The sequence below is a fragment of the Rhinolophus sinicus genome, chromosome 14 (assembly GCF_057876585.1).
Source record: "Rhinolophus sinicus isolate RSI-liver-muscle chromosome 14, RSI-T2T, whole genome shotgun sequence".
NCBI lineage: Eukaryota > Metazoa > Chordata > Mammalia > Chiroptera > Rhinolophidae > Rhinolophus > Rhinolophus sinicus.
In genome coordinates this window covers 102,478,712-102,504,632 of record NC_142514.1, presented here as the reverse complement: position 1 = coordinate 102,504,632, position 25,921 = coordinate 102,478,712, and the positions used below count along the sequence as shown (strand labels likewise).

The window sequence follows — 25,921 nt, the reverse complement described above, 5'->3', positions numbered from 1 at the left end:
CCTTGGCTATTCTGTGTTCTCCTGGAGGAGAGAAATCAGTAGACAAACTCCAACTCCCCATACCAGGATCCCCAGAGCTCCCACAAATGTCTTATTTTATAGCTAAGGAAACTGGGGCTCAGAGGGGTTTTGGAGCTTGCTCAAAGCCACACACCTGGTCATGGTCCCCTTTAGGGCCCAGCACAGATGTGAGAACAGAACAGGTGCTCAAAGACGCACCTTGGCTAATTGAAATCTTTTTAAAAAGCTTAACATGCTGAGCTAGAGCCGAGGCTTCTCAGTTTCTCCACGAGAAATAATGGCCTGGTATAGAGGCCTCTCCTTCCTCCCTGCCCATTGGCCCTTGCCAGATGGGGGAAAGCCACCACATAGAAACATAACCTTTATTGCACACGGCGCTGGGTCTTTTTTCATAGAAAAAGGTATTAACACATAAGCATCTGCAAATTGAAGCAACTCCTGGTTTTCTTGGAACAGTAAAATCGCATGCAATGTCTCTGAGTTGGGATTTTGGTCTTTGTCAAAACCACCTAGATTGGAGGGAGGGTGAGGAGGAGGGAAAACTTGCTGAGTCTTTGTGCCTCTGTCTCAAAATAAGGTGAGAGAAATATATAGATACATAGCTTGTTGATGTGTTCCTATCTCTCTATATATGTATATATCTCTCCACACATATTTTGTGGGGTGGAAGGGTTTGACTTGTACTGTGAAATTCTTTGTGCCCTGGCTTCATGGAGAAGAAGAAAATAGTTTCATTTGTACAAAAGAGTTCTATGTACAAGCGTTCATGACTTGGGGGGTTTTCTTTTCATTGTTGGTTAGTTTTTGTCTGTCAGTTTCATATAAATAATGCAGGAAACCAGCCACGTTGGTGTTGAGTGCTGGAGGTGCAGAAGGGCCAAGCGGCCCGGGCGGCCCGTCTCAGCGCCCCTATACCAGGGTGTAGGACTTGGAGTAGGCCCCAGCCCCCTGCTTCTGAGACCGCCCTACCCCCGACGTGCTCAGCTCGAGAAGTGAGTCCCTAGAGCCCCCTATTTTGGTGTGTGGGCCCCCGGACCGTGGAGGCTCGGAGCTGGGGGCCGGAGGGGCAGCAGTGGGGGCAGCAGGGGGCTCGGCGGGGGTGGGGCCAGGTGCTGGGGGGGCTGTGCCAGCTGGGGCGGCTGGCATGGCCAGAGTCCTCTGAGGTAAGGTGGCTGTGGAGGTGGCCGCAGGGGCTCCTGGGTGTGGGAGGCCCAAGGACTTGCTGGCAGGGTCCAGAGTCAGATGGCGAGCCTGGGTGTGGTAGGTTCGAGCCAGGTTCCGGATGGAGGCTTCGCGGGGTGGGACCACAGGACAGGGCTCACGCCCATCTGTCTTTCGGAAGAAGGCCTCGGACTTGGCATACAGGGGCAGGTTACAGTAGTCACCTGGAATCACAGAAGCAGAGGATGTGAGGGACAGAGGCCTCTGGGAACCAGCTTGTTCACCCCACCTCCTACCCCTCCATCTTCTCCCTGAGCTAACATAGGAGTCCCTCCTCTATCTCTCACAGGATGGGAAATAAAGCGTTGAGGAAAGATCAATTACTTGATCTCTTTGAGCCTAAGTTTCCCTATCTTTGAAATGGGGATAATCACATTTCCCTTCAGGATTACTGTGAGTAGTGGATAAGATATTAATAAAATATGGCAAATACAGTGGCTGGCACATATAGTAGTTGCTCAATAAATTGATACTTATTATTAAATGATCACTATACGCTGTCAGCTTCAGCTGGTAGAGAGCTCACTTCTGAAAACAAGGACTTCCTAAGAGCTCTGGCTGTTAGAAAGCTTTTCTTTACCCTGAGGAGGAAAGGACAGTCACTCCCTGTCACTTCTCCACACTGACCCTGATTCTGTGCCCCTTCCCATGCAGCCTTTCAGATATCTGAAGTCAGCTCCATTGCCCCTTCCCTCTCCTTGGTCCCCTTCTCCAGGTGGAATGTTCCTAATTCCGTAAACTGCCTCTGTATCCTCATCTCCCCGCTCTGTGAGCATCCTCCTGTGAACATGTCTCTACCCTGTTGAGCACGCCAGGTACTTTGCTCAGATAATATCATTTAGTCCCACAGCACCCTGGATAGGCTAATACCTGCCTGCATTTTGCAAGTAAGGAAACTGAGAGTCAGAGAAATCAAGTAATTTGCCCAAATTCACACAGTTAGAAGGGGTGGGGGCGTCAATCAGGGCTGCCAGTCTCCTGAATCCTTGACTTTCTGTTACCTCAGGCTCTTCTCCAGATGACCCTGAGTCCCCAGGTTAGCACAGCCACTTAGCAAGGCCAGTATTGAGCATGCCTGACTAATGGTTTGAGAGCATGAGACTTGTACACTGTGGCCCCCAAATCTGCTGATGGAATACCCTCATATGCCCCTCGTTATCTTAGACCTGCCCTGCCAACCCCCAAGGGCATAGGCTCTGGCCAGTCCCCTGGAGCCAGATGGTTTCCAGTCAGGCTAGGTCACTGCCCACCATGAGGTTTGGCCACTATGGACTGAGCTGCCAGGATTGCTCCTTTGGGTCTGGATTAAGTTCAAACAGCATTGAGACCAATGGCCACTGGGCAGTTGACTCCATAAGGGGTCTTTCCATCCTGGCATAGCTTCAGACTAAAGGAATAATCAGTGCTAATGAGAACCTACTATGTGGCAGGCATATATCATTTCTAATGCCCATTACAACAATATAAAGTATACTATCATTTGCATTTTACAAATGAGAAAGTTAAGGCCAGAGAGGTTAAACAATTGCCCAAGGTCACAGTGATACTAAAAGGTTGAGCCAGGATGTGAACCCTGACCCGCTTGCTCCCGAGTCCTTATTCTTCGCACCATCCCACACTGCCAAGGAGCTCTGCTGGGCTGGCGGACCCAGGTACGCTTAGGGCTAGGCCTAGCCAGGGCTCACAGCAAGGGAGGTGGTCTGGGCACTCACTCTTGTTGGCCCGGTGAGGGATGGGCACAGCCACATTTTTGCCCCTGTCAGCATCCTGGGGCTTGGGCGGGGAGGCGGTGAAGCGGCAGATGCCGGGCTCTGAGGGTGTGCTCACGGACGTCATGCTGTCAGCGTTCTCATTGGTGCCCGTGGTCATCTGGTCCGAGGAGCTGTCAGAGATGAAGCACTCGGTGATCTCAAACTTGGCGTGCTGCAGCTGCTCCTCCAGCTTGGCGTGCTCATAGGCCCGGGCCAGCTCCTCGTAGGTGGAAGAGGCACTCTCAGTGGACACCATGCTGTTCCGTCCTTTGTCTAGGGAGATGGAAGGCATATAGTAAGAGGAAACAGTGAGTTAGGGGAAGAAGTGTGTAAGTGAGGCCAGACTGAGCAGTTCCCCTACCTCTAACCCCAACAGCCATAGAGTGTACCAGGCTCAGAAGATCCTGCTCTCCCACTGTGAAGGCAGCAGTGGTGGCAGAAGTGGGATCTTTGACTAATGAAGGGCAAACACCTTTCAGTCTTGAAAACAAGCAACTATCCCTGAAATACTCAGCACTTTCTCCAACAAATGTCACGTGTGCTATTTTCTTTGACATTATGGGAGAGAGCAAACTGAAGTCCCTGTCCAGCAGAGCTCAGTGAGGTCAAGTGCTTTTGTCAAAGCCACACAGTGAGCCAGTGGCCAGCTGGAAGTGACACTGACTTGTGTCTTGAACCCCGTCAGCTGGTGGGTAAGAGTGGGAAAATGGAACATGGGGCTGGATGATGGTGAGTTGGAGGAGAGTGAACAGCGCACAGGTAGGCCCTGGGCTCACCTGTGTCCTGGGAGAGACTTGCACTGTAGCTGTCACTCTCAGTGACAGTGACACCATGCTGGGAGCCCACGGTACGCCAATCGGAGGTGAGCGTGCGGGCAGGTGTGGAGGCCTGACACTTGGTCAGAGTCCACTGGCTTGAGTACCGGTTCCGGGTACTGTGGGCTGACTTTACATTCTTCCTGGATACTGGATCTACACGGAAGAAGCAAGAGCTAGCACCCTCCAACTGAGGCCACTGGGCTGGGGCAGCTGGCACTTACCAGAGAGGGCAGTGGGGAGCAAGGGAGGAGGCAGAAGCAGCCACAGAAGCTCCCTTGGGAATGCAGAGCATGCAGCCTCTCCTGACCACATAGCTGGCCCCAGGGGAGAAGAGCAAGAGTATCGAGGTATGGGGTCAGTGGGTCCTCCCCACCCACCCCATCTTTCCCTTTAGCCTGGGAAGGATGTCACCTCCTCTCCTGCTGCCTCCTGACATTCCCTTCAGTCCTTAATGTATTCTATCCTTATGTCCAGAGTCACAGTGCTAGAGGCAGAAGTCCCTTCAGAGCAAGAACACTCAACCCTCTCAACATTTCTAGCTAAGGAAACGGAGGCCCAGAGATATAAGGTTAGTGATATGCCCAAGGTCACAGCTAGTGAGTCTGCAACCAAGGTCTCCACACTCTAACTCCAGTGCTCTTTCCATTCTTCCATGTTGTTCCTTCTTTTTTTTTTCTTCATTTTTTTTATTTATTACCTCTGCCCCATGCTGTGCCCAAGACACCCTATGTAGGAGGGGGCTGTCTCCCCGGGGATAATGCATACTGGTGCCTGGCCGGATGTCAGACATATCGATGAGCGGTCCTGTGCTCTGGATGAGAGCTGGGTGGTGCAAGGAGACACCGGTACAGAAGCTCTGTGGGTTGACAGCTTGGCTGAATTCAGCATCTGCCACGGGGATGGTGGCCTTGTCATCTCCTGAGGGAAGAAGGACAATCAGCATGACGCCGTCCCTTTGGATGCCATCTTTATTTCCCAAATTTCTCTTTGTCTTTATCCAACATTGAGGCCCAGAAAGGTCAGGATAATTCTCCCTTAGACAGAGGAGGACACAGCCCTTGAGAGAAGCTGCAATATATTCTGAGGTTGTTGAGTTGTTGATAGGGCTTCACTTAGAACCCTGGGCACTGCTGTGAGGGCTGGTAGTTACCCTTTGTGGGTTGTGGACTAGGGAAACACACTCGGAGCAGGACAGAGAGCCTGTGGCACCTGTCACTCACCCAGCTGCTTGATGCCCTCTTTGTCCTCGATGAGCAGCTGGACCCTGGGGATGTCAATATGTAGCCGTGGGCCCTGGGGTGGCCCCTTTACGGGGGTGTCAAAACTTCGGTTGTTCTTGCTGTGGGGAGAAGGGCTAGAGGTAGGTGACTCAGCAGCCATAAGAGGTTCGGGGAGGGGTTTTGCAAAACAAAGGGGTCTTAGAAGCCTGTCCCAAGCAGGGGGGAAGAGAGAGGGGGAAAGAGAGGAAGCAGATATGTGATACCCACCTTATCAACATTTCTGCCAAACTCTTTGCATCTGCAAAACAGTAGAGAGAGAAGCTAGATGAGAATGGAGTCTGAGTAGGATGAGAACTGGAAGAGGCATGGAGACAAAGTGGGAGAATTCTCTAAACTGGGGCCAATGCTGGTCTCCTGGGAAGAGGAGAAATGTGAGGACCTCTAAAACAGTCCAAAACGTGATAAGGTCTCACTGCTCCCAATTCAGGATTTGCTTAAGGTCTGTTTTCCTTTCCTCAGATTTTTATCTAATAAGAAGGTCCTTCCCAAAGGAGAGGGTATAGAAAGAGCTCTATTTCCTTCCTGAATTGCCTCTAGTTAAACAAGACACCATAGCAGGCTAGAAACAGGCATCAATGGCAGATCTATCCTCAGTTATGTGTTGTGGAGAGGAGAGGGTACATGATGAAGTAGAGATGGCCAATGGGCATCCTAAGATGACTATCAACCAAGAGGCTTCACTTCCTCCTCTAGGGCACCTATCCCCCAACAATTCATGGATGAATTTAGGGGTCTCTGCTTTGTTTCAGAGGGCCCTTGAATAGGATCAGGGCTCTCAGGTTTGGAATTGATGTGAGAGAGGAGAAGCAAAGGACCTGGCTAATCCATTAGACCCCTGATAACTGAGAATTATCTGTCAGAGTGAATTTAGCTGCATGTATTGCATCCAAGCATCCAACTACCACCCATTTATCCATTCATAATTGACCCATCCACCTATCAATCCACCCATCTAACTGTTGACTCGAACATGAACCTAGCCATCCAACCATTCAGCTATCATCCACCCAACTATCCAATCATCCATCCATTCAACTATCAACCCATTCAACTATCTCTCCAACCATCCATCCAATTATCCATTCATCTATTCAACCGTTCGTCCAACGTCCAATAATCCATCCATTCATTTAGCTATTTAACCGTCTTTCTATCTTATCATCCATTTATCCATTAAAATATCCATACATACATCCAAACAGCCATCAATCATCAATGTATCCAACCATCTATCAAACCTTCCATTTATCCAAACAAACGTCCATCCACCTATCCCTCCCTCCCTCCTTCTCTCCCTCGCGACATCTATCCATACAACCACCTATTCATCCAACCATCTATCCATCAAAACTTTCATTCAACCATAGATCTAACCATCCTTCCATCTATACATCCTTCCATCCAACCATCCAATCAATCATCTAACCATCCATCCAACTATCTAGCCATTCATCCATCCAATCATCCAACCATCCATCCATCTTTTCATTTATCTATCCAATAACCATCCAACCATCCTTTGAACCATCCATTCATCCGTTCATCCGACTCCTAAATACCCTAGGCAGTTTCAGTCATTCCTTCTTCTGTGCTATTGTGCCCTGGCTTCTCCCATTAGACCGTGAACTCAATAAGGGAATGGGTTGTTCTTTCTTCTTTCATCTTATTATCTCCAATGGCTGGCAGTATCTACAATATAGCAGATGCTTAATAAATGTTTCCCAAATGAGTGAATGAACATTTATTAAGCAACTAGTAGGTGATAGACACTGTATAAATTGAGGTAAATCAGACCCATTCATGCCATAATACAGTATTAGGTGTTGGGACAGGGGATGACATTCAAAATATTTGACAACTGATGTGGCATGGAAACTTCCCAGTCAGAACTGAGCAAGGTCCTAGAGAACACCTGCAGTTCTACTCTTCAGTGGCTGGGTCCGAGGAAAGTCACAGGGATCCTGTGTGAGAGCATGGTGCATCCAGGGTGAAGGGAGCAATATCTAGCTACCAATCAACATGGACATGTTTAAATGTTTTAACAAGCAATATGGCTCTACCAGTGTGAACCTCCAAAAGTCAGCCCTGGTTAGGGCAGGCACAAAGTCCTGGGGGCACAGAAGAGGAAGCAGTGAACACTAAGGAGGTTTTAGGTGGTTGGAGTGGCAGCTCTCCTTTCAAAGGGACACGAGCACTCTCTCGTCTAGATGGTGCTGTGAATCAGTGGAAGGTGGCCAGTGGGGCTGAAGGTCAAGATTCCTACCCGAGAAGCCCATAGGCAACTCCCCCACCTCTGAGCCGCTTCAGCCTCTTCTCCTTCCTCTTTTTGCGCACAACGAAGAGCAGTGCCACCCCCAGTGTGGCCAGGATGACCGGGCAGCCGATGGTGAAGAGCTTCTTCACGTCATCCCCCTCACCTTGAGCGGACTTGATGGGAGGGATGGTACCTGAGTGGGGGTGAAGAAGGGAGTTGGATGTCCCTTATGAGTTGGGTGCAGTGCAGATTCCCACGGGTGGGGGAGTCCTTTGATCTTTCTTGCTGCCCTTGGTTTCACTCTGAGCTCGACTTCCTGGTGCAGAGCTACTCCCCTCCCCTCTGCTCCCCCAAATTCTGGTCCCATCAGAAAAGCCATGAACAGTTGTGTAATTTTTACACTACATTATGATATTAATGACTTCCTGGCCTGTTTCAGAATTATCCTGAGGTCTCTCAGAGGTAGTCTCTTGTTTGTTGGTGTTCAGTGTTCATTCCTGAGGTTGGCTAGTCTTGCTTCAATTCCCATACCAGTTGGTAAGGTGGGGGTGGGGAGGGGGGACAATGAGAGTCTCAGTAGAGAGAACTCAGGGCAGTGGGATCCTGGGTTCTCTTCCTTAGATGGGGACAAAAGCCACTAAATACCCTGCATCCTCTCTCTGCTCTTCCTCCAATATCTGCTAGCCTTGAGTGCCTGCAAGGAGAGGACACATTCTCCTGCTGACATAGCGCTCTGCCAAGCCCGGATCTTTGCCTGTTTCAAAGCCTTGCCTAAGAGTCATCTCCTTCATGAAGCCTTCCCTGTTTGAGCCCATCCCATTCTGACACCACTTTATTGTTTCCTTACCACATAGGTAGACTTAATTTAGCTTGTGACAATTTCTCCCTATGAATGCAGCCTTCTATGCAGCTTTAATGTTTACATGTGTGCATGTGTGCCAGTGTGTGCACGTGTGAGCATATGTATACGTATGTGCATGCATGTGTGTGAGGTGTCCTCAGGTGGCAGACACCAGTGAGTGCTCACCAAGTATCCATGGACTTGTCTACATTTCCCAGACTTCCTGGTGGTTAGATTAGAACCATGTGACTAGTTCTGGACAATAGAGTGAGAATAGAAATCATGAGTATCACCTCCTGGCCAAGGCAGTTAAGAACTGGTGTGCCTTTTCTATCCTCTTTTTGGTGACTTTGGAGGGTAAATGTTCAACATGATAGTGCTAAAAGATGGTGGCCAGCCAACCCTCATGAGATTAGGAGAGCAAGAAACTGATCTTCATTGGGTTTAGGCCTGGAGCTTTTCACGTTTCTCTGTTATTGTAGCACAGGCTCTCCCATCCTGGTTGATATTAGTATTGGGTTCTTAGAGAGCAGGACCTCAAATGCATCTCTACCTCCCTCTCCATCTCTCTGAAACCATGGAAAGCAAGGATCACACTTTCAAAGACCCTCTGTCTTCAGTGTGATCGACCTGTTAGTCTGCCTGCCTGTCTGTCTGTATTGGCCACTGGTGCAACTGCTCACTTACCTGCCTGCCTACTAATCTGTTGCTCCTTTTGTCTGTTTACCCACCTATCAGCCTTTCTCCTGCTGATTTTTCTCTTTGTTTGTCTCTCTCTTTATGTGTCTGCCTCTCTGCCAGCTCCCTGACAACACCTTGCTCTGACCTCTGTGCTGCCCCTTTCTACCCTTTTTGACTCACTGCCGTCATAGTCCAGGGTGGCAAACTGGGCCGTCTCGTTGCCGCAGCCAGCGCTGTTGCAAGCCCTCATGCGCAGCTCGTACCACGTGGCCTCTCGCAGTTCGGTCAGAAACACCTCCCCAGAGGTGTTGGCTCGGAGGCCCTGCCAGGCCCAGGTGCCCTTGGGCCGATACTCCAGGCCAATGGCTGTGATGGGACAGCCTCCGTTGTTCCAGCCCTGCATGTTAAGCCGAGCATGTGTGGAGTTGATGTGGGTGAAGAGGTGCTGGTCTTTGCTGAAGGAGGGCTCTGGGTCGGGGGGAGTAGAGGGAGAGAGAGAGGTTAGAGACTGAGAGGGTAGGGGGATTCATTCATCGGGGCAGGAAAAGATCTCCCTGGGGCATCTGGGACTGCAGTGGCTCCAGGGGACCATTGGTTGGCACTGATGGGAGTAGGGATGCCCCAGAGAACAGAGGAGGGGGAGAGAAAGGAAGTACTGGAGAGAAGGCCTCAGAAGGGGAGGAAGAGAAATGCAGGAAGAAGGAAGAGAGTGATACCCATCTGCCATCCTAGCAGGGAAGTGGGACTAGTTTCTCCTACTGTTATTCATCTAGATGCTGCAGTGAGGGGAACTAGGGTGAGTGTCTCCCTTCAGCCTCACTGCTTCTCCGTTCCCTCCTTCCCTGTCGCAGCCATCTTCTACCTCTTGTCTTGGTCTCCTCTCCATGCCACCACCCCCCAACCCCAGCTCCTTTTCCCTGGGCCCATCTCTCCTCATTCCCATCACTGGGCCTCACCCCGCCCGTGCGTCTTGGCTTCGATGATCTCGCTGATGCGCCCGGAGCCCACACTGTTCTTGGCCGCCAGCTTCACCTTGTACCACGTGCCACACTTGAGGCTGTCCAGCTTGAAGGCCCGCTCACTTGAACTTATGAACACGTCCTTCCATTCCTCACTGTTGTCCACCGAGTATTGCAGCACAAAGCCTGCCCGGGAGGGTTGTCTGGCTCAGGTGGAGCAAGGCAGGGCCTGGGGTACCTGACAGGCTCCGGGCAGGGGGCAGAGTGGGGCCTTTGGTCATTGGAAGGGGCAGATGTATTTTAGAAGCAAGACTGGAAGGACCTTGGGTGACTTTTACTGCTCTCCCTCTTCAGCCCTCGTGTTAGGATTTAGAAGCCAAGGTGGGGAGGGGAGCAGAAAACCACGGTTGTGAGGCAAAAAAGGGATCTTATTTAGATCTTAGTGTTCCACATGTTGTCCCATGACAGCAACGTGGCATCACCTGGGCACCTGTTAGATATGCAAATTCTCAGCCCCCACCCAACCCTCCTGAATTGGGGGATCTTACAAGATTCCCTGGTGATTCATATGAGGTGTAATCAAAAATTATGGTGAATGTTTAAATAAAAATTTATTACAGTAAAAAAAATTTATTACAGCTTCGAACACACTTATCCCATTGTTCTATTGTCCTGAATCGATACAAAACCTTTACCTTTTATGGTCATTTTTATTTTGGGGAAGAGCCAGAAGTCTCACCATGCCAGATCCGGTGGATAAGGTGGATGAGGACACACCATAATGTTTTTATTTGACAGAAATTGCCATATACCAGAAGCAATGTGTGACACAGGGTGTTGTCATGATGGAGGGTGATTTATGGCACACTTTAAAACACACCTTCTCTCAACCATAGCTCACACCCGACTGACTGCACCGAATCAGTGAAAACTTGTCACACACTGTTAGTAAGGTCTGATGCACCGCTTCTCATATTGGAGATCCCAGCCTTTCCGTTGGATGGCACTCGGCAGCAGCATTCACCATATTTTGTAATCACAACCGAAAGGCTCCGTGTCACATATCGCTTCTGGTATGGCCATTTCTGTCAAATAAAACTATTACAGTTTATCCTCATCCACCTGATTCACTGGATCTGGTACAATGAAACTTCTGGCTCTTCCCAAAGTCAAAATGACCATGAAAGGTAAACCTTTTTTTTTTTTTTTTTTTTAATTGGGGAAGGGGAACAGGACTTTATTGGGGAACAGTGTGTACTTCCAGGACTTTTTCCAAGTCAAGTTGTTGTCCTTTCAATCTTGGTTGTGGAGGGCGCAGGTCAGCTCCAGGTCCAGTTGCCGTTGCTAGTTGCAGGGGGCAGAACCTACCATCCCTTGTGGGAGTCGAACCGGCAACCTTGTGGTTGAGAGGACACGCTCCAACCAACTGAGCCATCCAGGAGCTCAGCGGCAGCTCAGCTCAAGGTGCCGTGTTCAATCTTAGTTGCAGGGGGCGGAGCCCACCATCCCTTGCGGGAGTCGAGGAATCGAACCAGCAACCTTGTAGTTGAGAGCCCACTGGCCCATGTGGGAATCGAACCGGCAGCCTCCGGTGTTAGGAGCACGGAGCTCCAAAGGCCTGAGCGACTGGGCCGGCCCTCAAGGTAAACGTTTTAAATTGATTCAGGACATCGAGGCGGCGACAATAGTGCCACTAAAGACACTCATGAAAGAGGACTTCCAGAATTGCTTCAGAAAGTGGCAAGAATGATGGGATAAATGTGTTCGAAGTGAGGGGGAGTATTTTGAGGGAGATTAATGGCAATGTGTCTTTTACTGTAATAAATTTTTAAAAAATTTAAACATTCACCATATTGTTTGACCACACCTTGCATGCAAGTTCAAGTTTGAGAAGCACGCATCTAGTAGTTCGTCCACTTTTACAGATTTAGAACCTGAGGCCCAGAAAAGGAAATGACTTCTTCAGGTTCACACAGCTCGATAGTGGCACGGGGGTAGGTGTCCTAAAGCCCAGATGCCTATGCTGGTGTACTTTTCATGGTACTTAGGTAAGTTCCTTGTGGTCTGAATCGCATCCTCCATCACTTCCTGGGCATTATGGGGATACGTGGTGGGAGTGAGTGAAGCCCTTCCTCTGCCCCTGGGCCCAGAATTCCTTCCCCTCTCTTCCCCTCCTCATCCAGACCCCTCTCACCTCGAATGGAGCTGCCCCCATTGTCACCTGGAATCCAGGTCAGAGTGATGGACGAAGCAGAGGTTTTGGAGACAGTGAGGCGGGGCTGGTCCGGGGGAACTGTGAGGGGAAAGCCAACAGCCCTCACCACAATGGTTGACTTCTGATGATGGGGGGCAAGGGGTACCCAAATGGGAAGAAGGGCAAGGGGCTGGGTTTGCCATCTTCTAGGCACTATCCCCACTCCTGCTTATTCTCACCACTCTTCTTGCCTCTTCTTCCATTTGGCACTGCTGTTCCACTGAGGGTTGGTCTCCCTGGTGGTTGGTCATTTCCCTCCATTCAACAACCCTCTCTCTCACGCAATGGGATTTCTACTCCTTTTCCATCCCTGCCCCCACCCAAGCCAGGCATGCCTTGCAGGGTCTCACCTTGCACAAGAAGGTTAACAATGATGGTGTCAAAGCCCCCAGTGTTGGTAGCCGTGCAGGTGTAGTAGCCTGAGTCCTCAGCTTTCACAGCGCGCAGCAGCAACGTGCCATTAGTATGGATGAGCCGGTGCCCATCCATGGACACGGGGATGGCCGAGTCTTCACTGTGGGGGGTATGGGTTATGGCAAGTATCCCCTCACCTGGAGCCTCCCCCAGGTCTGTAAGCAAGTGGAGCTGGGAGCAGAAGGAAGCTTGCTAGGGGACCCTGGATTCTTGGGTCTTTATTTAGGACTTCCTGGGGGGCAGGTGTTATCTAGTAACCTTGGCCTTTTGACCATCCAGGGGAGGGAGATCCTAAACTCCCAATAGAGGCGAGTCGGGGAGGCCAGGGCTGCTTGTGGTAGCTGTGTACCCAGCAGGGCCTCCACAGGGCTGGAGGCGACCAAGTCAGCTGGAAGGAAGGGACATCTGATTCTTTTCTTCACGGCTCTTCTACTATGTTCCTCTCTGGGGGTCTCCCATCCCTCCAGGGTCCCGCACACACCTGTCCTTGGTCCACTTCACAGCAGGGGCTGGATCTCCCACTGAATTGCAAGGCAGCCGGACATCTTTCATCCAGGGTGTCGTCACGGTACCCCCAAATGAGATGATCTTTGCTGGGGCTACAAGAAAGAGAGTATGAGGGCCACCCTACTGCTACACACAACACTGCCCTGGCCCCCCTTTCTTAGGGCTCCCTGAACTTCACATCAAGTCCTTCCTCTGCTACCTGACCTCTACCTTGGGTGTGGGCTGGGAGATGGGTGCAGGGAATTTCAGCTGGGAGTCATTGATTCAACAAACATGTATCAAATACCTTTTATAGGTCAGCTATCATATGAGACTCTGAGGATTCACAAAATGAATAAGATTTATTCCCAGTCCTTAAGTTGTTCACTGTCCAAGAGGGAGACAGATAAAAAAAAATCATTTGGGTGAAAAATACTGTGGAAAGAGTAGGTGCAAGTACTCATGGGAGCACAAAGAAGGTGAAGTGAACTCTGCCAGGTTCAGTGGTAACGGAGGTGACAGCCAGGGGAGGCTTCTAGAATAGGAAGATTTGACCTGAATCTTGAAGGCTAAGAAGGAATTCACCATGCAGAGCAGAAAAGGCATGTTAGGAAGAGGGAGCAGCACTGAGTAGAGGCATAGAGGCCTGAATCACATGGCGAGTGTGAGGATCTTCAGATACTTGGGTGATCAAAGCCCAGGGCGAGTAAAGAGGAACGGGCGAGAGCAGGCGCTGGAAGGGTGAGTAGGAGTAGCAGCATGGCGGGTGGAGGCGGCTCCTGGCAGAGCAAGGAGGCTGGATTTCCTCTTAGGTCATGAGGAGCCACTAGAGGCTTATAAGTAAGTATGGAGATGTTCAAAGTAGTTTTAGATAAATTTCCGGCTGCTTGCAGAGGATGGTTTGGTGGAGTTGGTCCTGAAGGACGCACCTAGACCAGAGACAAGACGGTGGGCACGGTGCTGGCTGGAGGTGATATATGGCAGTGGGCAGGAGACGAGCAGCTCAGGATAAGGACTCCCAGGACTTGGGGTGTGACTGGTTTCAGGGCAGGAGATGGCAGGGGAGGTAAGGATGACTGCTAGGATTTCAGCTGGGCCACCTAGGCGGGTGACAGTGTCCTCATGGAGACAGGGCATGTGGGAGGAGGGAGGGGGAGGCAGGAGAGATGGGAACACTTTGCCTCGTGCTGAGAGCGAAGTACCTGGGGACGCGAAGTACATGGGGCAGCTAGAAAGCAGCTGCATATAAATGTTCTGGAGCATAAGAGAGATGGCTGGACCACAGACACTGATGCGGGAGTCAGCAGAGTGACTGAGGTCACCAGGAGGGGGAATGTAGATTAACAGAGAAGTGGCAAAGCCCTGGGGTCAACACATATGGGCACAGAGGAGAAAGGAATGTCCCAGATGTGTGTGTGGGGGGGTGGGGGTGATCGGCGCGGGGGGGGTGGTGGTGTCGGGGACAGGAGCACACTGAGAGGACCGGGGTGCACAAGCGGCATCATGGAAAGCAAGGGAGGCAACGATGTTAGGGTGCAGTGAGAAGGTAATCCTGCCAGGTACCTCAGAGAGCTCCAGGCCCTCAGTAAAGGTCTTAAATTAACCAAGTGACCAAGTGTTTCAGAAGGCCAGAGCAGGCCCCTCTAAGCCATGGGTCCCTTCTTGGGGAGCTGGAACATGTAAGGTGGTTGAGGAAGCAATGTTTAGAGGTTTGGGTGCCGGAAATGGAGGTTCCTCTCCTGTGAGGGCAGTGCTGGGGCGGTGGGGCTGAGGAGATGGGTCTGGAGGCGCTTTGGAGGAGAAGGAAAACGGCTGCTCAGAGCAGTAGTGGCCCACCTCGTGGCTGGAAAGACTTGGACAGAGCCGAGGGGCCCAAGTTAAGATGGCCACCATTGGGGCCAGAGAGAAGTCTTGGGGGCCTTGAGGAGAACGCCCCGTTCTCTAGAGACTTGGTTCTGGGCCTGGTTCTGCCACACGGCTGGGACTGGCTCCCTGAACTTGTCTGTGTCTCAGTGCGTGTGTGGCGGGTGGGAGAGAAGGGAAGAGCAGTGCTTGTCCCTCCTACCTCACAGGGCTGCTGTGAGGACAAAACAGGAGGATGTATAATGTGTTCTAGGAAGTACAAAGCCCTCTGGGAATGTTACATTTCATACCCAGAGGGGAAGGGGCCAGGTTTTGCCAAGACACCCAGGCCCTCGGACCCTGTCTCAGGGCCAGTGCCAGCTGTTCTGAGAGGATTATAGGCTCTAGGCCTATTTCTTCCTGAAGGAGACGAGTGTAGGAGGAGGGGATGCTATGCCTCTGGGAGGAAGGGTGAGGGGAGGTTAGAAATGCTGAGATTGTGTGGAAAGAGCCCCAACCTGGGGCCAGAAGAACTAGCCCACCACTCTTAGCTGCCTTGCAGACCATGCCACTCCTGCTCAGAGTATTCAACTGTAAATGGGATAGCAAACCCTACTGGCAGGGCAGGCGGCGGCCCCTGGCCCATTGCAGGCCCTTAGTGAGTGCTAGCTAACTCTGAGCCTGTGGCAAGGGAGGACTGATGACTCTTGTGTCCCAACCAAGGCAGCTAGTCACCCTAGGACGGTGGCTGGGCTGAGGCAGGCACCACCCCAATCGAGTGCTGGTCCTGAGACTCTCGGCTAGAGAGTCAGATGGATGTGGAGGAGGCAGAACCAAGAGGAAGGGCCCAGGGAGGCCCAGCATCAAAGGAGAGGACCTGAATTCATGGGCTTGTGTGGCTAAGTCCCAGACCTACAATTGGCACAGAAGGCAGGCTAGCAGTGAGGCTGGCTGACTTATCTTGGATTGCAGCCTCACAACTGTCATTCCCTGTAAAGTGGGTACACGAGCCCCACGGCACACGTATGCCCAGGTCAGGGATCCAGTGGGGTGCCCCCTGAGGTCCACACAGTTTAATCCACCCTGTGTGCAGCCTCCAGCCCAGAGCCTCCTTCACGACATGCACTCTGTAGTCTGTTGATCGAATGAACCAGCAGCAATCAGTGGGGTCCCCTCCACCTGAAGTGCCCAGGCTTTGGGATGAGGGGGTTCTCTTCACAGCTCTGCCCCTGTGGAGCAGTGTACCCTGCCTCAGCCCACTCTGGAGAGCTGACCATTGGGACAAAAACACCGCTGTGGACCGGGCGGGGGTGGGCGGTGGTCCGACTCCCCCTTCTTTCAACCCCAGAGTAGAGTTTGGAGGGGGGACTGGTCCCTGGGTATCAGTGCTGCCTCGAGCATGTTGTGAGGCTTTCTGGGAGTCAGGGGGCAGCAGAGGTCCAGTCTTGGTGGATGCAGGAGGGAGGCAGGTGGCTGGCCAGCTCCTCACAGACAGACAAGTTGGAGGGGAGACAGCCCCTATTTGGGGAGAACCAGAATTCTAGAAGGGGGCTTATGGCAGCTTCTATCCCTCTGGCCCAGCCCCAGGCTGCTCACCCTTGCCAGCAGGCTCGATGGTGACCTTCTCGCTGCTGTTGCCCCGGCCAGCAGAGGTGACAGCAGCTACCCATAGCAGGTACTGCTGACCACGGTTCAGGTGGGCGATCCGGTAGAAGAGCTGCTCTGGACTCGTCTCATACTCACTGGGAGCCTGCGGGGCAGAGCAAAAAAAATACTAAGAACCAAGGCCCTCGGGCCTCCAGCCTCCAACTCCAACCTTCCTCGTGGCCCTGGGCTCAGAGGAGGTGATGGCTGGTGGTGGGGTGGCTGTGGAAGGGAAGGCAGGATCCTGCCTTCTTTGCTCTTTCTGGGTTTGGAGCCATAGTGAACAGTCCGCACTGGGCTTGGCTCTGGGAGCTGAGGGGCCTATTCTGGGGTGTTGCTGGGTCAGCCTCAGTTTACCTCTTTGACTGATCCAGGTGCTGGCAACTGTAGCGCCTGGCCAGGGAATGTGAGTGTTTTGGGTGAGAGATGGAGCTGAGAAAATGGAGGAGAGAGGGTCCCAGGAAAACCTTGAGAAAAGGGAGTCTCTAGGAAGAAGCTAAATTACTACATTTGCCTTATTAGAGTTGCAGACAGGCTCCCTATTCGGTCCCCACTCAGAGTCACCTCCCAGCCCTGCCATCTAAGTACCAGTCCTTCATTCTGTAGGTGGCTAACCCATCTGGGGACGAAGGGGCGGGAGAGGGAACTCTGAGAGTTTCACTGGGCAGCACTTTATTAATGATTAGTAGTGGTATAGATCCCATATATATTTGTCGGTTATATAAATCTATAAATTTTTTAAACCAAATGACAGTTTTGACAAGTTGCCAACAAAACAATATCAGATCCCAGTGGTTTTACCAGTTGCTTTGATGAAAAGATTATGTTGCCTTGGAAACCAGAGGCTCAGATATTGAAATGAATTTGAGAAGGAGCTTTTGATAAGCGCTAGTTTGCAGACCTCCTGTCAGCCTCTTCCCTGTGCAGGCGGGATGGGGCTGACTTTCATTTTATTTTATTTTTTGGTCAGCCGCAGGGAAGGGAAAGGAGGACAGCATTAGGGCCTCTTTGAAATCAGGGCGGAAGTCTAGGGAGGGGGAGCCCCTGGAACAGATGGGGGGGCCCTGAGGCCAGAGGGAGCTAATAATTAGTTATCTCTGCAGTCACAGGCTCTTGCACACAAGTGAGCACATGCGCACGCTCACACACACAGATATGCAGATGCATTCATCACAGGCTGAAGGACAAACCTCCAGACAGATATAGGGTCACAGAGGCACGTTCTCTGTGCCCCGTGGGAGGCTGAAGGGCCCAATGACTTTATAACAGGAGAAAACATCTTTTTGGGCCGCAGGCTGTCTGCAGGGAAATGCTAGGGAGAAGGTACAGGCTTCCCACAAGACACACAGAGCTCCCTGGCAAACTCCTCTTCCTATCTCCCTCATGGAGATCTGGCCTTGAACCCAGAGGTCCCTGCAGGGGACAGGTGCAGAGCCACCCTGAGCCCTGGTACTTGGGAAGTCCTTTCAGGCTACAGACTCAGGGGATTGTGGACATAACTGTGGCTCATATCTGAGCATGAAGTGGGGTAGTGTAATGACTTCAACACTCGTCTGCCCTTCTTACTAGGCATATGACTCATACGTATCTTTCATGGTTCCTGGGGCCTCAGTTTTCTCTCCTGCAAGCTAAGGAAGCAATACGGCTCTGCCTATCCTGTGTGGTTCCAGTGAGGCACAAATGAGGCAAGGGTTATATATATATGTTCTCTATATAAGTTCATATATATATATATGATGGGACATGTTCTTCTCCTGGTTCATTTTTCTGTGAGGGTAGAGGTGTGGGGTGTGTGTGTATGTGTGTGTTTGTGAAGAAAAGTTGAGTGTACTTGCTTGTGTATTTCAATGTGTACCCGACTGTACATTTGTGTCTACACAGGGCAGGAAAGATTTGGTTTCCTCTTGAAGGTATTAGCATTTTGCTCAGCCTTCCTTTTAATCTGGATTCCCTAAGAATCTGCTGAAATCACTTTAAAAAACATACAACCATACTCCCAAATAAAGTCCCAGGGGATCAAAGGTTTAAAAAACAGGTGAAAACTACAAAAGAAGAAACTATAGTTAAACACTTATCTGTCTTTCTAATCACAAAAATAAAGGCAAAAATAGTGAATGGAAATGATGTATAAATTTGAATTACATAAAAAGGAAACCTATGGTACACCAAAAATAGAATCAAAAGGCAAGCAATGAACTGGCAAATACTGGCAACCTATATGATAAAAAAAAAAGATTGTCTTCAATATGTAAAGCACACTCAATATGAAAAAAACATGAGCCACCCAAATGAAAAATGGACAAAGGACGTGAGTTGACAATTACCCAACGATGAAAAACACAAAACAAAGCCAGCCAATGAACATATAACAATAGTAACTAGTAATCAAAGAAATATAACTTAAACTAAGACACATTAAGAAAAATCCAACTGGCAAAAATGAAAAATGTATAATGTGGTGTTTCAGCTCAAGCACGAGGAACAAGTATATACTTAGAGTGCTGGCGGCGCAGACTTTCTGGAGGGCCGTTTGCAAATGTGTGTGCAAACCTGAAGAGTATTGTTTGTGACCCAGGAATTCCTACAGAAACGTACCCTAATAAAATAATAAATCATGTACACAGAGACATTTATGAAGAATACGCAATGAAGAATTATTTATGACGGTGAAAATTTGAAAATAGAATAATGGGGGGGGGACTGGTTAAATAGATTATGTATATACAGCCATTCAAGATCATATTTAAAAAAAATCTTTATAGCATGGCAAGGTGCCTACCTATATTCAATGAAAAATGCAAATTTTATAACGTTATGTAAAATTTTATTTTAATTTTGTAAAATAAAACAAAACCCATAATATATGTACAGATCAAAGACTGGAAGGCTATATACCAAAACATTACCAGTGTTTATAGTTAGGGAATGGTCATACGAGTAATTTTTCATTTCCTTTCTATATTTACAGGATTTTCTACAATAAAATTGCATTATTTTGATAATCAGAGAAAAACAACAGCTGTTTTGTCTTTGGTAAAATTTCTAACAGGACTCAATACGGCTCTGGTCACCCCCAGGGCATAACTGCCTGGGAGCCGATGCACATGCAGTTTCCCACATCTATTCCGAGGGTTCCGCATGCACTGTCATACACTCACACGCAGACTCACAAGCATCTGTCTTTAACCCCACTCTTATACCCATGGTTTTGCGCTGTCATGTATACATGAGTGTGTCCTCATCCCTAGCACTCATTCCTGGAGCTCTTTCATAAATGAATTTTTAATGCACTGTTTGGAATTTGGAATATATTTGTGCAGAATGGTAACATCAAACAATGACACATAATGGTTAGGTCCTGGGTCCCTCACTAAGCCCAGTCCTTACCCCAAATGTGGCTAAAATTCTCATCACACTAGCACACCTAGCCCCTTTTGTGACACTGTCTGATGGGAAATCTTCCCACGAGAGTGGAGGTTCCCACCCATTCAGGACACGAACAGTAAGCAGGGAGGGACCCAGGGTCTCTGGCAGCAGGAGGAGGACCAGCAGCTCTGTTCTGGGGCCTGGGAGAGGGGTCACCAGCCAGTCGACTGGGGGCTTCTGAATGGAGTTAATGAGGAGGCTGAGCTCCCAGATACCAATCCTTCTGTAAGACTTCATTATCAGACCCAAGCTTGAGAATCAGTTTATGAAGGGAAACTTGCCCAATGTCTAAGGCTTTACAATTGCCAGGCTGCTCGCAATTCATTCATCAAACAGTGTTTAGTGACAATGATGTTCCAGGCACAGTGTCCGGCAGCCGGTCGCAAAGATGGAAAGATGCTGCTCTAGTCCTCACAGGGCTCCGCAGACCAGTGCAGGAGACAGACAAGCGTGCAGCTGGGTGCCATCTAGTGCACTCAGGGCAGGACAAAGGATGAAGGGCACGCCATGGTAGGGATCCACAGGGGCTGAGCTTAGGGGTGTGAAAGGGCAGAGTGGGTGTCCAGAATGGTGACAAGCTTAGTGTAAGGAGAGCCCAGAATGTGTGTGGGGGAGGGGTGGGGAAGTGGGGAAGGAGGGGCAGAAAACATGGCTAAAAACATTGACAGGAAAATTGGCACAACCACCCAACAATGGCAGGGTGTTATCAACCCCTCCTCTGCAGACCCCAGCGCCCAGCATTTCCTGTCCTAGGTACACACCCGACAGGAATGCATGAGCACCAGAGACATGTACAAGAAAGCTCACGGCAGCACCATTTGTAACAGCTCCAAACTGAAAACTAGCCAAATGCTTATCAATGGATAACACAATGGATAAATAAATTATAATATGCACATACAATCAAAAACAATACGGAAGTGACAGTGAATGATCTATAGCCACACACAACAATGTGGGTGAAATTCACAAATTCAAAATAATGTTGAGTAAATGAAGCCAGACAAATGATACGACTCCATTTATATCACGTACAAAGAGGCAACACTAATCTTAAGTCAGGATGGTGATTACCCTGCCAGAGGGAGGGTGTTGGTGGGAAGGGGCCAAAGAGGTCTTCTGGGGCATGTAATGTCCTGTTCCCTGCTCTGGGTGCCACTTGCCGGGGTGTGTGGGGATTCATGGAACTGTACAGTGCACTTTCCCGCATGTGAGGTAGTGGCTGTGAGGATGGAGAGGAGGGGACGGAGTCACTGAAAAGGCATTTCTGGGCTTCCCCTCTGGCTACAGAACTCTGGCCTCACTGGTGAGGAGCTGAGCCACCTACCACTCAGAATAATTCAGAAAGACCACAGGAAAGCAGAGAGCAGAGGAGGAGATGATGACACAATTACTGAGCAATTTCAGGACAGCTTTTCTGGCTGCCAGAAGCTCATCTGCAGATGCTGGGGCTGCTATCACAGCACAAGTTGCTGATGGAGGGAGAAACTGGCATCCTGCTTCTTGCTCCCCCATCCCGAGCACATCTCCTGGACAGTACTCTGGGCCTTCCAGTGGGCATCCTTCAGCCTCCCTACCCACCTGGAAGCCCCCTGAGGGCAGGTATCTTTGCACCTGCTCTTGTAACTAGAACAGGTGTGCTCCAGGGCAGTCACGCAGCAGCCCTTTGCGGTTGAGTGGAGGCAGAGAGAAAGATGCATATTATGAGCTGTGGCTGCATATCTGCACCCTCCTCATCTTCTCTTCCCTTTCTGTGTGGCCTCTCTGACCCCTTTCAGCATTCAGCTCAAGGGTAAGGGCTAGCTAGCACCCTGCAATGTGCCCCAGCCTGGGGGCTGCCTCCCCCGCCCCAGGATTTGGGCACGTATTACAATCTCTCAGTTCTCTCCCCTCAGCTAGGCCCAGGCCCTGGCCTAGAGAGATGCCCTTGCCTTCTCTCAGCTGTTCCCCATCTTTTCTCCTCCCTTCAGCTGGATCCATACTGAGGGGGACACTCAGGACAGAGCCCCAGCAACCCTCCAAGCCCAGACCGACTGCGCTAATAAGTGATTCATCTCCATAGACCATGGACCTGCCAGTCCCCAGTCAACAGCTCTGCGGCCTGCTAGAGGCTTCCTTGGTCAGCCAGACCAAAAGAGCCAAGGCCCTGGCCTCTCTTTCATGGCTTCTTGGTCTTGACCCCTGACTCAAAGGGCTTCCACGGCTTGTGACAATCTTGCAGCCCCTGGAACAGAGGACTGATCCAAGGTGGACACTGGGTGAGGCTTCAGCCACTCTCGTGTGTCCAGAATCCCAGCAGAAACACAGATGTAAGCATGCCCAGGGTTTGGCCTGGAAGCCAGCTGATCTATAGAGTACTTTTTCTTTCTTCCTCATTCTTCATCCTGGGCCCACTTACCGGCTGGCCGGATCCAGGACTGGAGCAGAAGATGGTGTACTTGCGAATCACCCCATTGGGCTTGGTGGGGGGGAGCCAAGACACCACCACACTGCTGGCTGATGAAGGGACAGCTTTGATGCCAGCGGGAGGACCTGGAACTGAGCAGGGAGAAGGCCAGTTTAGAGAAAGGAGGAGCACAGGCCTGTGGGAAAGAATGACAGGATGGGGAGAGTGAGGCAGATCAATTTGGGAGAGCTTACTGGAGGAGGCATCCTTGAGGTTTAAAGGGGGAGGTTCTAGCATGGCAAACAGGTGGGAGGACAAAGGCATCATTCTAGACTTGTAACAAAGTCTCTGAGATGGAGGCACTGGGAAGAGCCAGCTGCAGAGCTGTTTGGCCAGAACCAAGGAATTAGGACAATTAGGACCCTCAAGAGGGAAATATAGCCCATGAGGAATTCATCTTGATCCCTATGACCCTATGACCCTATGACTGGATGCTCCCCATCCAGTGCTTTACTAATAGCTTGTATTTAGGCCAAACAAATACACTGGGCACTTTGCTTTCAGGCCTGTGAGGTGGGGACTCCAGACTCATAGAGGGGGTCTCCTCCTGAGGGTCAAGGGCTGTGGTCAGCAAGTGGATGACTGTGTTTCCAGCAAGTGGATGACTGTGATGCTGTGCCCAGGACATTGCCCTAGGGTTGTTGGCTAGGCCCTTTCTGTTTTCAGGAGGGAAAGTCTACTTTAGAATTGGCTGGGAAATCCATCCTAAGTGGATCCCAGTTCATATGGACTCTGACTTCCCCCCGGTCCCATTTCTGGGCCTCCCTGGCCTGGCTGAGACCCCGGGGTGCTCTGGCCGTGAGACTGGAAGCTTCCTGTTCTCGGCCCACACTCTCCGTCTTCATCTCTCCCTTGTATGCTTGTCTTCCTTCCTGGGAGCTTTAACACTCCTTTGAGGAAGTGATGGTATCCTATTCAACTTATTTTACCTCTGTGAGCCTCAGTTTCCCCATGTGTACAATGGACATAATGACAACCACATTAAAGGTTTTAGGGCGAATTAGTGCTAATTAGAACAAAGCACCTGGCCAGTGCCTGACACATAGAAGACACTTGATAAATTGCAACAATTATTATTTTGCGTTCCTTCTTTCAGCTTCTAGCTTCTAGCACCTACCTCATTTTTTAAACAAAAATCTAGTAAGTGGTCAACATCTCTAGGTTAAATAAAATAACTAGATACAACATCATCATTCATCCAGGCGCCTGAGCCCAGAAGTTGGCAATCATCCTTGACTTCACCCTCCCTCACTGCTGCTACAGCTCTGCCATTCCACCTCTGCCGTGTCTCTGCAGTGTGGATGGCCACTGGAGCAAGTGTGCTAACTGTAGTGTTCCAGTCTTCTCTATCCTGGCATAGTTTTTCTTGTCAGTTATTGAAAGCGGTATGCTGAAATCTTCCACTGTAATTGAGGATTTCTCTATTTATCCTTTCAGTTCTGTCCGTTTTAGCTTTTATATATTTTGAGGTTATGTTATTAGGTTCACACAAATTTAGAACTGTTTTATTTGCCTAGTAAATTGAGTCCTTTATCACAACAGAGTGTCCTTCTTTATCTCTAATAACACTTTTGGCTTATAGTATAGCATGACATTAGTATAACATAGTGTGACATGGTCTGACATTAATAGTCCAGTTTTCTCTTTGACAGTTTTGCATGGTATGCCTTTTATCTTTTTCCATCCTTTCACGTTGAACCCTTCTATACCTGTATGTCGCAGATGTCTTCTATAAACAGCACATATTGGGTTGTGTTTCATTGCTAGCCAGCCTGACAGTCTTTATCTTCTAACTGGAGAATTCTGTCAATTTACCTTGAATGCAGTTATGGATGTATTTGAGTTTAAATATCCCATCTTACTAAATATTTCCCAATTGTCCCACCTATTTCCTTTTTTCTTTCCTTTTGTGCCTTCTTCTAGACTGAGTATTTTTTAAAATGCTGTATTTCTCCCTCTCTATTAGTTGGGCTACTATATAGTCTTTCATTACTTTTAGTGGTTACTGAACAGATTACAACATAAATATTTAACTTAACAAAGTCTAATACATTAATTGGTACTTTTCTTCTCAGACAATGCAAAGGTATTAGAATTTCCAGTTACCCTCTCCCAACTTATGTGCCATTGCTGTATACCGTAATTCTGCATATATTTTAGACCCTCCCTAAGATGATATCATCGTCGTCATCATCATCATCATCATTTTTATGCATTCAATATTCATTTATGTTTACCAATACATTCATCACCTAATTGCTCTTCTTTCCTTCCTGCATCAGTGAGCTTCCACCTAGAATGGGATCATTTTCATTCTAGCTAAAGAATGCACTTTAATATTTCTCCAGGGCAGGTATGTTGGTGATGAATTCTCTCTGTTTTTATTTGTATGAAAGTTTCTTTATTTCATCTTAATCTGGAAGAATATTTTTGTTTGGTATAAAGTGATAGGTTGATAACTATTTTCCTTTTATACTTTAAATATACCATTGCATTGTTTTCTGTCTTACATTGTTTCTGACAAGTTAGCTGACAAAACCTCCTTTGAAGGTAATTGGTCTTTTTTCCTTTGGTTGCTTTTAATATTTTTCTCTTTGTGTGGTTTGTTTATAAGCTTTATTATGATGAGCCGAGGTATGGATTTCTTTAAGTTATTTCCTGTAGAGTTTGTAGAACTTCTTGCATGTGTGGCTTTATGTCTTTTATCAGTTTTGAAAAGTTTTCAGACATTTTATCTTCTGCCCCACTTTCTTTCTCCTCTTCTTTGGGTTATCTTCTCATGTCTTCTATGTCCTTGATATTCAGAATGTGGTCCATGGATCAGCAGCCGAGTCACCTGGGAGCATGTTAGAAATGCAAAACCTCAAGTTCTACCCCACACCTACTATAACAGAACCTGGATTTTAACATGATCCCCAAGTGATTTGCATGCATAGTCAAGTTTGAAAAATCACTGCCCTATGGCTTACTTGCTCTTTTATTTTCCATTCACTTGTCTTTCAGAAGGACATTTCCTTCTGAACTATCTTCCAGTTCACTAGTTATCTCTTCAGCTATGTCTAATTTGTTTAAATATATCTAATGAGTTCTTAATTTTAGGTATTAGTAATTTTTGTTTCTAGATTTTCTATTTGATTTTGTTCCTCGAGTTTCCAATTCTCTTAAAATTTAAATCTTATTAAGAATGATTATTTAAAAGTCCATATTTGTGGGGTTTTTTTTGTTTGTTTGTTTGTTTTGTTGTTGTTGTTGTTGTTTTAAATCACCCATGTTTGGAATCCCCATGGGCCTGTTTCTTTTGTCTGTTATTTTTTTTTCTGCTGGCTTTTCTTCACATTGTCCCTATTATTATTTTTTTTATTGTATGCCAGGCACAGTATTTGCAAAATTGTTTGTAAAAATAATTTGAGGCCTCACATGATGTAATCTTCCTGAAGAGAGAATTCATGTTTGATCTGTCAAGTACTTACAATTTAGGACACTAGCAACATGGAGTTACTTCAATATAACTTCCATGACTGAAATGATTTGAAGCTGAGCTGCTTACTTGTGGTCCATGTTTAATCCTAGAGTGCTATCCTTT

At 48.9% G+C, this 25,921-nt stretch overlaps 1 protein-coding gene across 3 annotated transcripts in view; it reads right to left on the bottom strand.

Annotated features, from left to right (window-relative positions):
* Positions 1 to 369: 369 nt before the first annotated feature.
* DSCAML1 (DS cell adhesion molecule like 1) overlaps positions 370 to 25,921 on the bottom strand; it is a 356,394-nt gene continuing 330,842 nt past the window's right edge. For 2 of the 3 annotated variants that reach the window (XM_074335417.2, XM_088791437.1), the window contains exons 19-32: positions 22,291 to 22,430; positions 16,419 to 16,572; positions 12,976 to 13,093; positions 12,431 to 12,594; positions 12,021 to 12,119; positions 9,824 to 10,012; positions 9,048 to 9,335; positions 7,383 to 7,538; positions 5,299 to 5,329; positions 5,032 to 5,150; positions 4,577 to 4,729; positions 3,770 to 3,964; positions 2,955 to 3,266; positions 788 to 1,406 (exon numbers count right to left, since the gene is read on the bottom strand). In XM_074335417.2, the coding sequence (XP_074191518.1) occupies positions 931 to 1,406; positions 2,955 to 3,266; positions 3,770 to 3,964; positions 4,577 to 4,729; positions 5,032 to 5,150; positions 5,299 to 5,329; positions 7,383 to 7,538; positions 9,048 to 9,335; positions 9,824 to 10,012; positions 12,021 to 12,119; positions 12,431 to 12,594; positions 12,976 to 13,093; positions 16,419 to 16,572; positions 22,291 to 22,430 (2,594 nt within the window). In that variant the 3' untranslated portion in view covers positions 788 to 930. Of the gene's footprint in view, positions 1,407 to 2,954; positions 3,267 to 3,769; positions 3,965 to 4,576; positions 4,730 to 5,031; positions 5,151 to 5,298; positions 5,330 to 7,382; positions 7,539 to 9,047; positions 9,336 to 9,823; positions 10,013 to 12,020; positions 12,120 to 12,430; positions 12,595 to 12,975; positions 13,094 to 16,418; positions 16,573 to 22,290; positions 22,431 to 25,921 lie in introns of all 3 variants that reach the window. The other variant, XM_074335416.2, reaches the window with a different exon arrangement.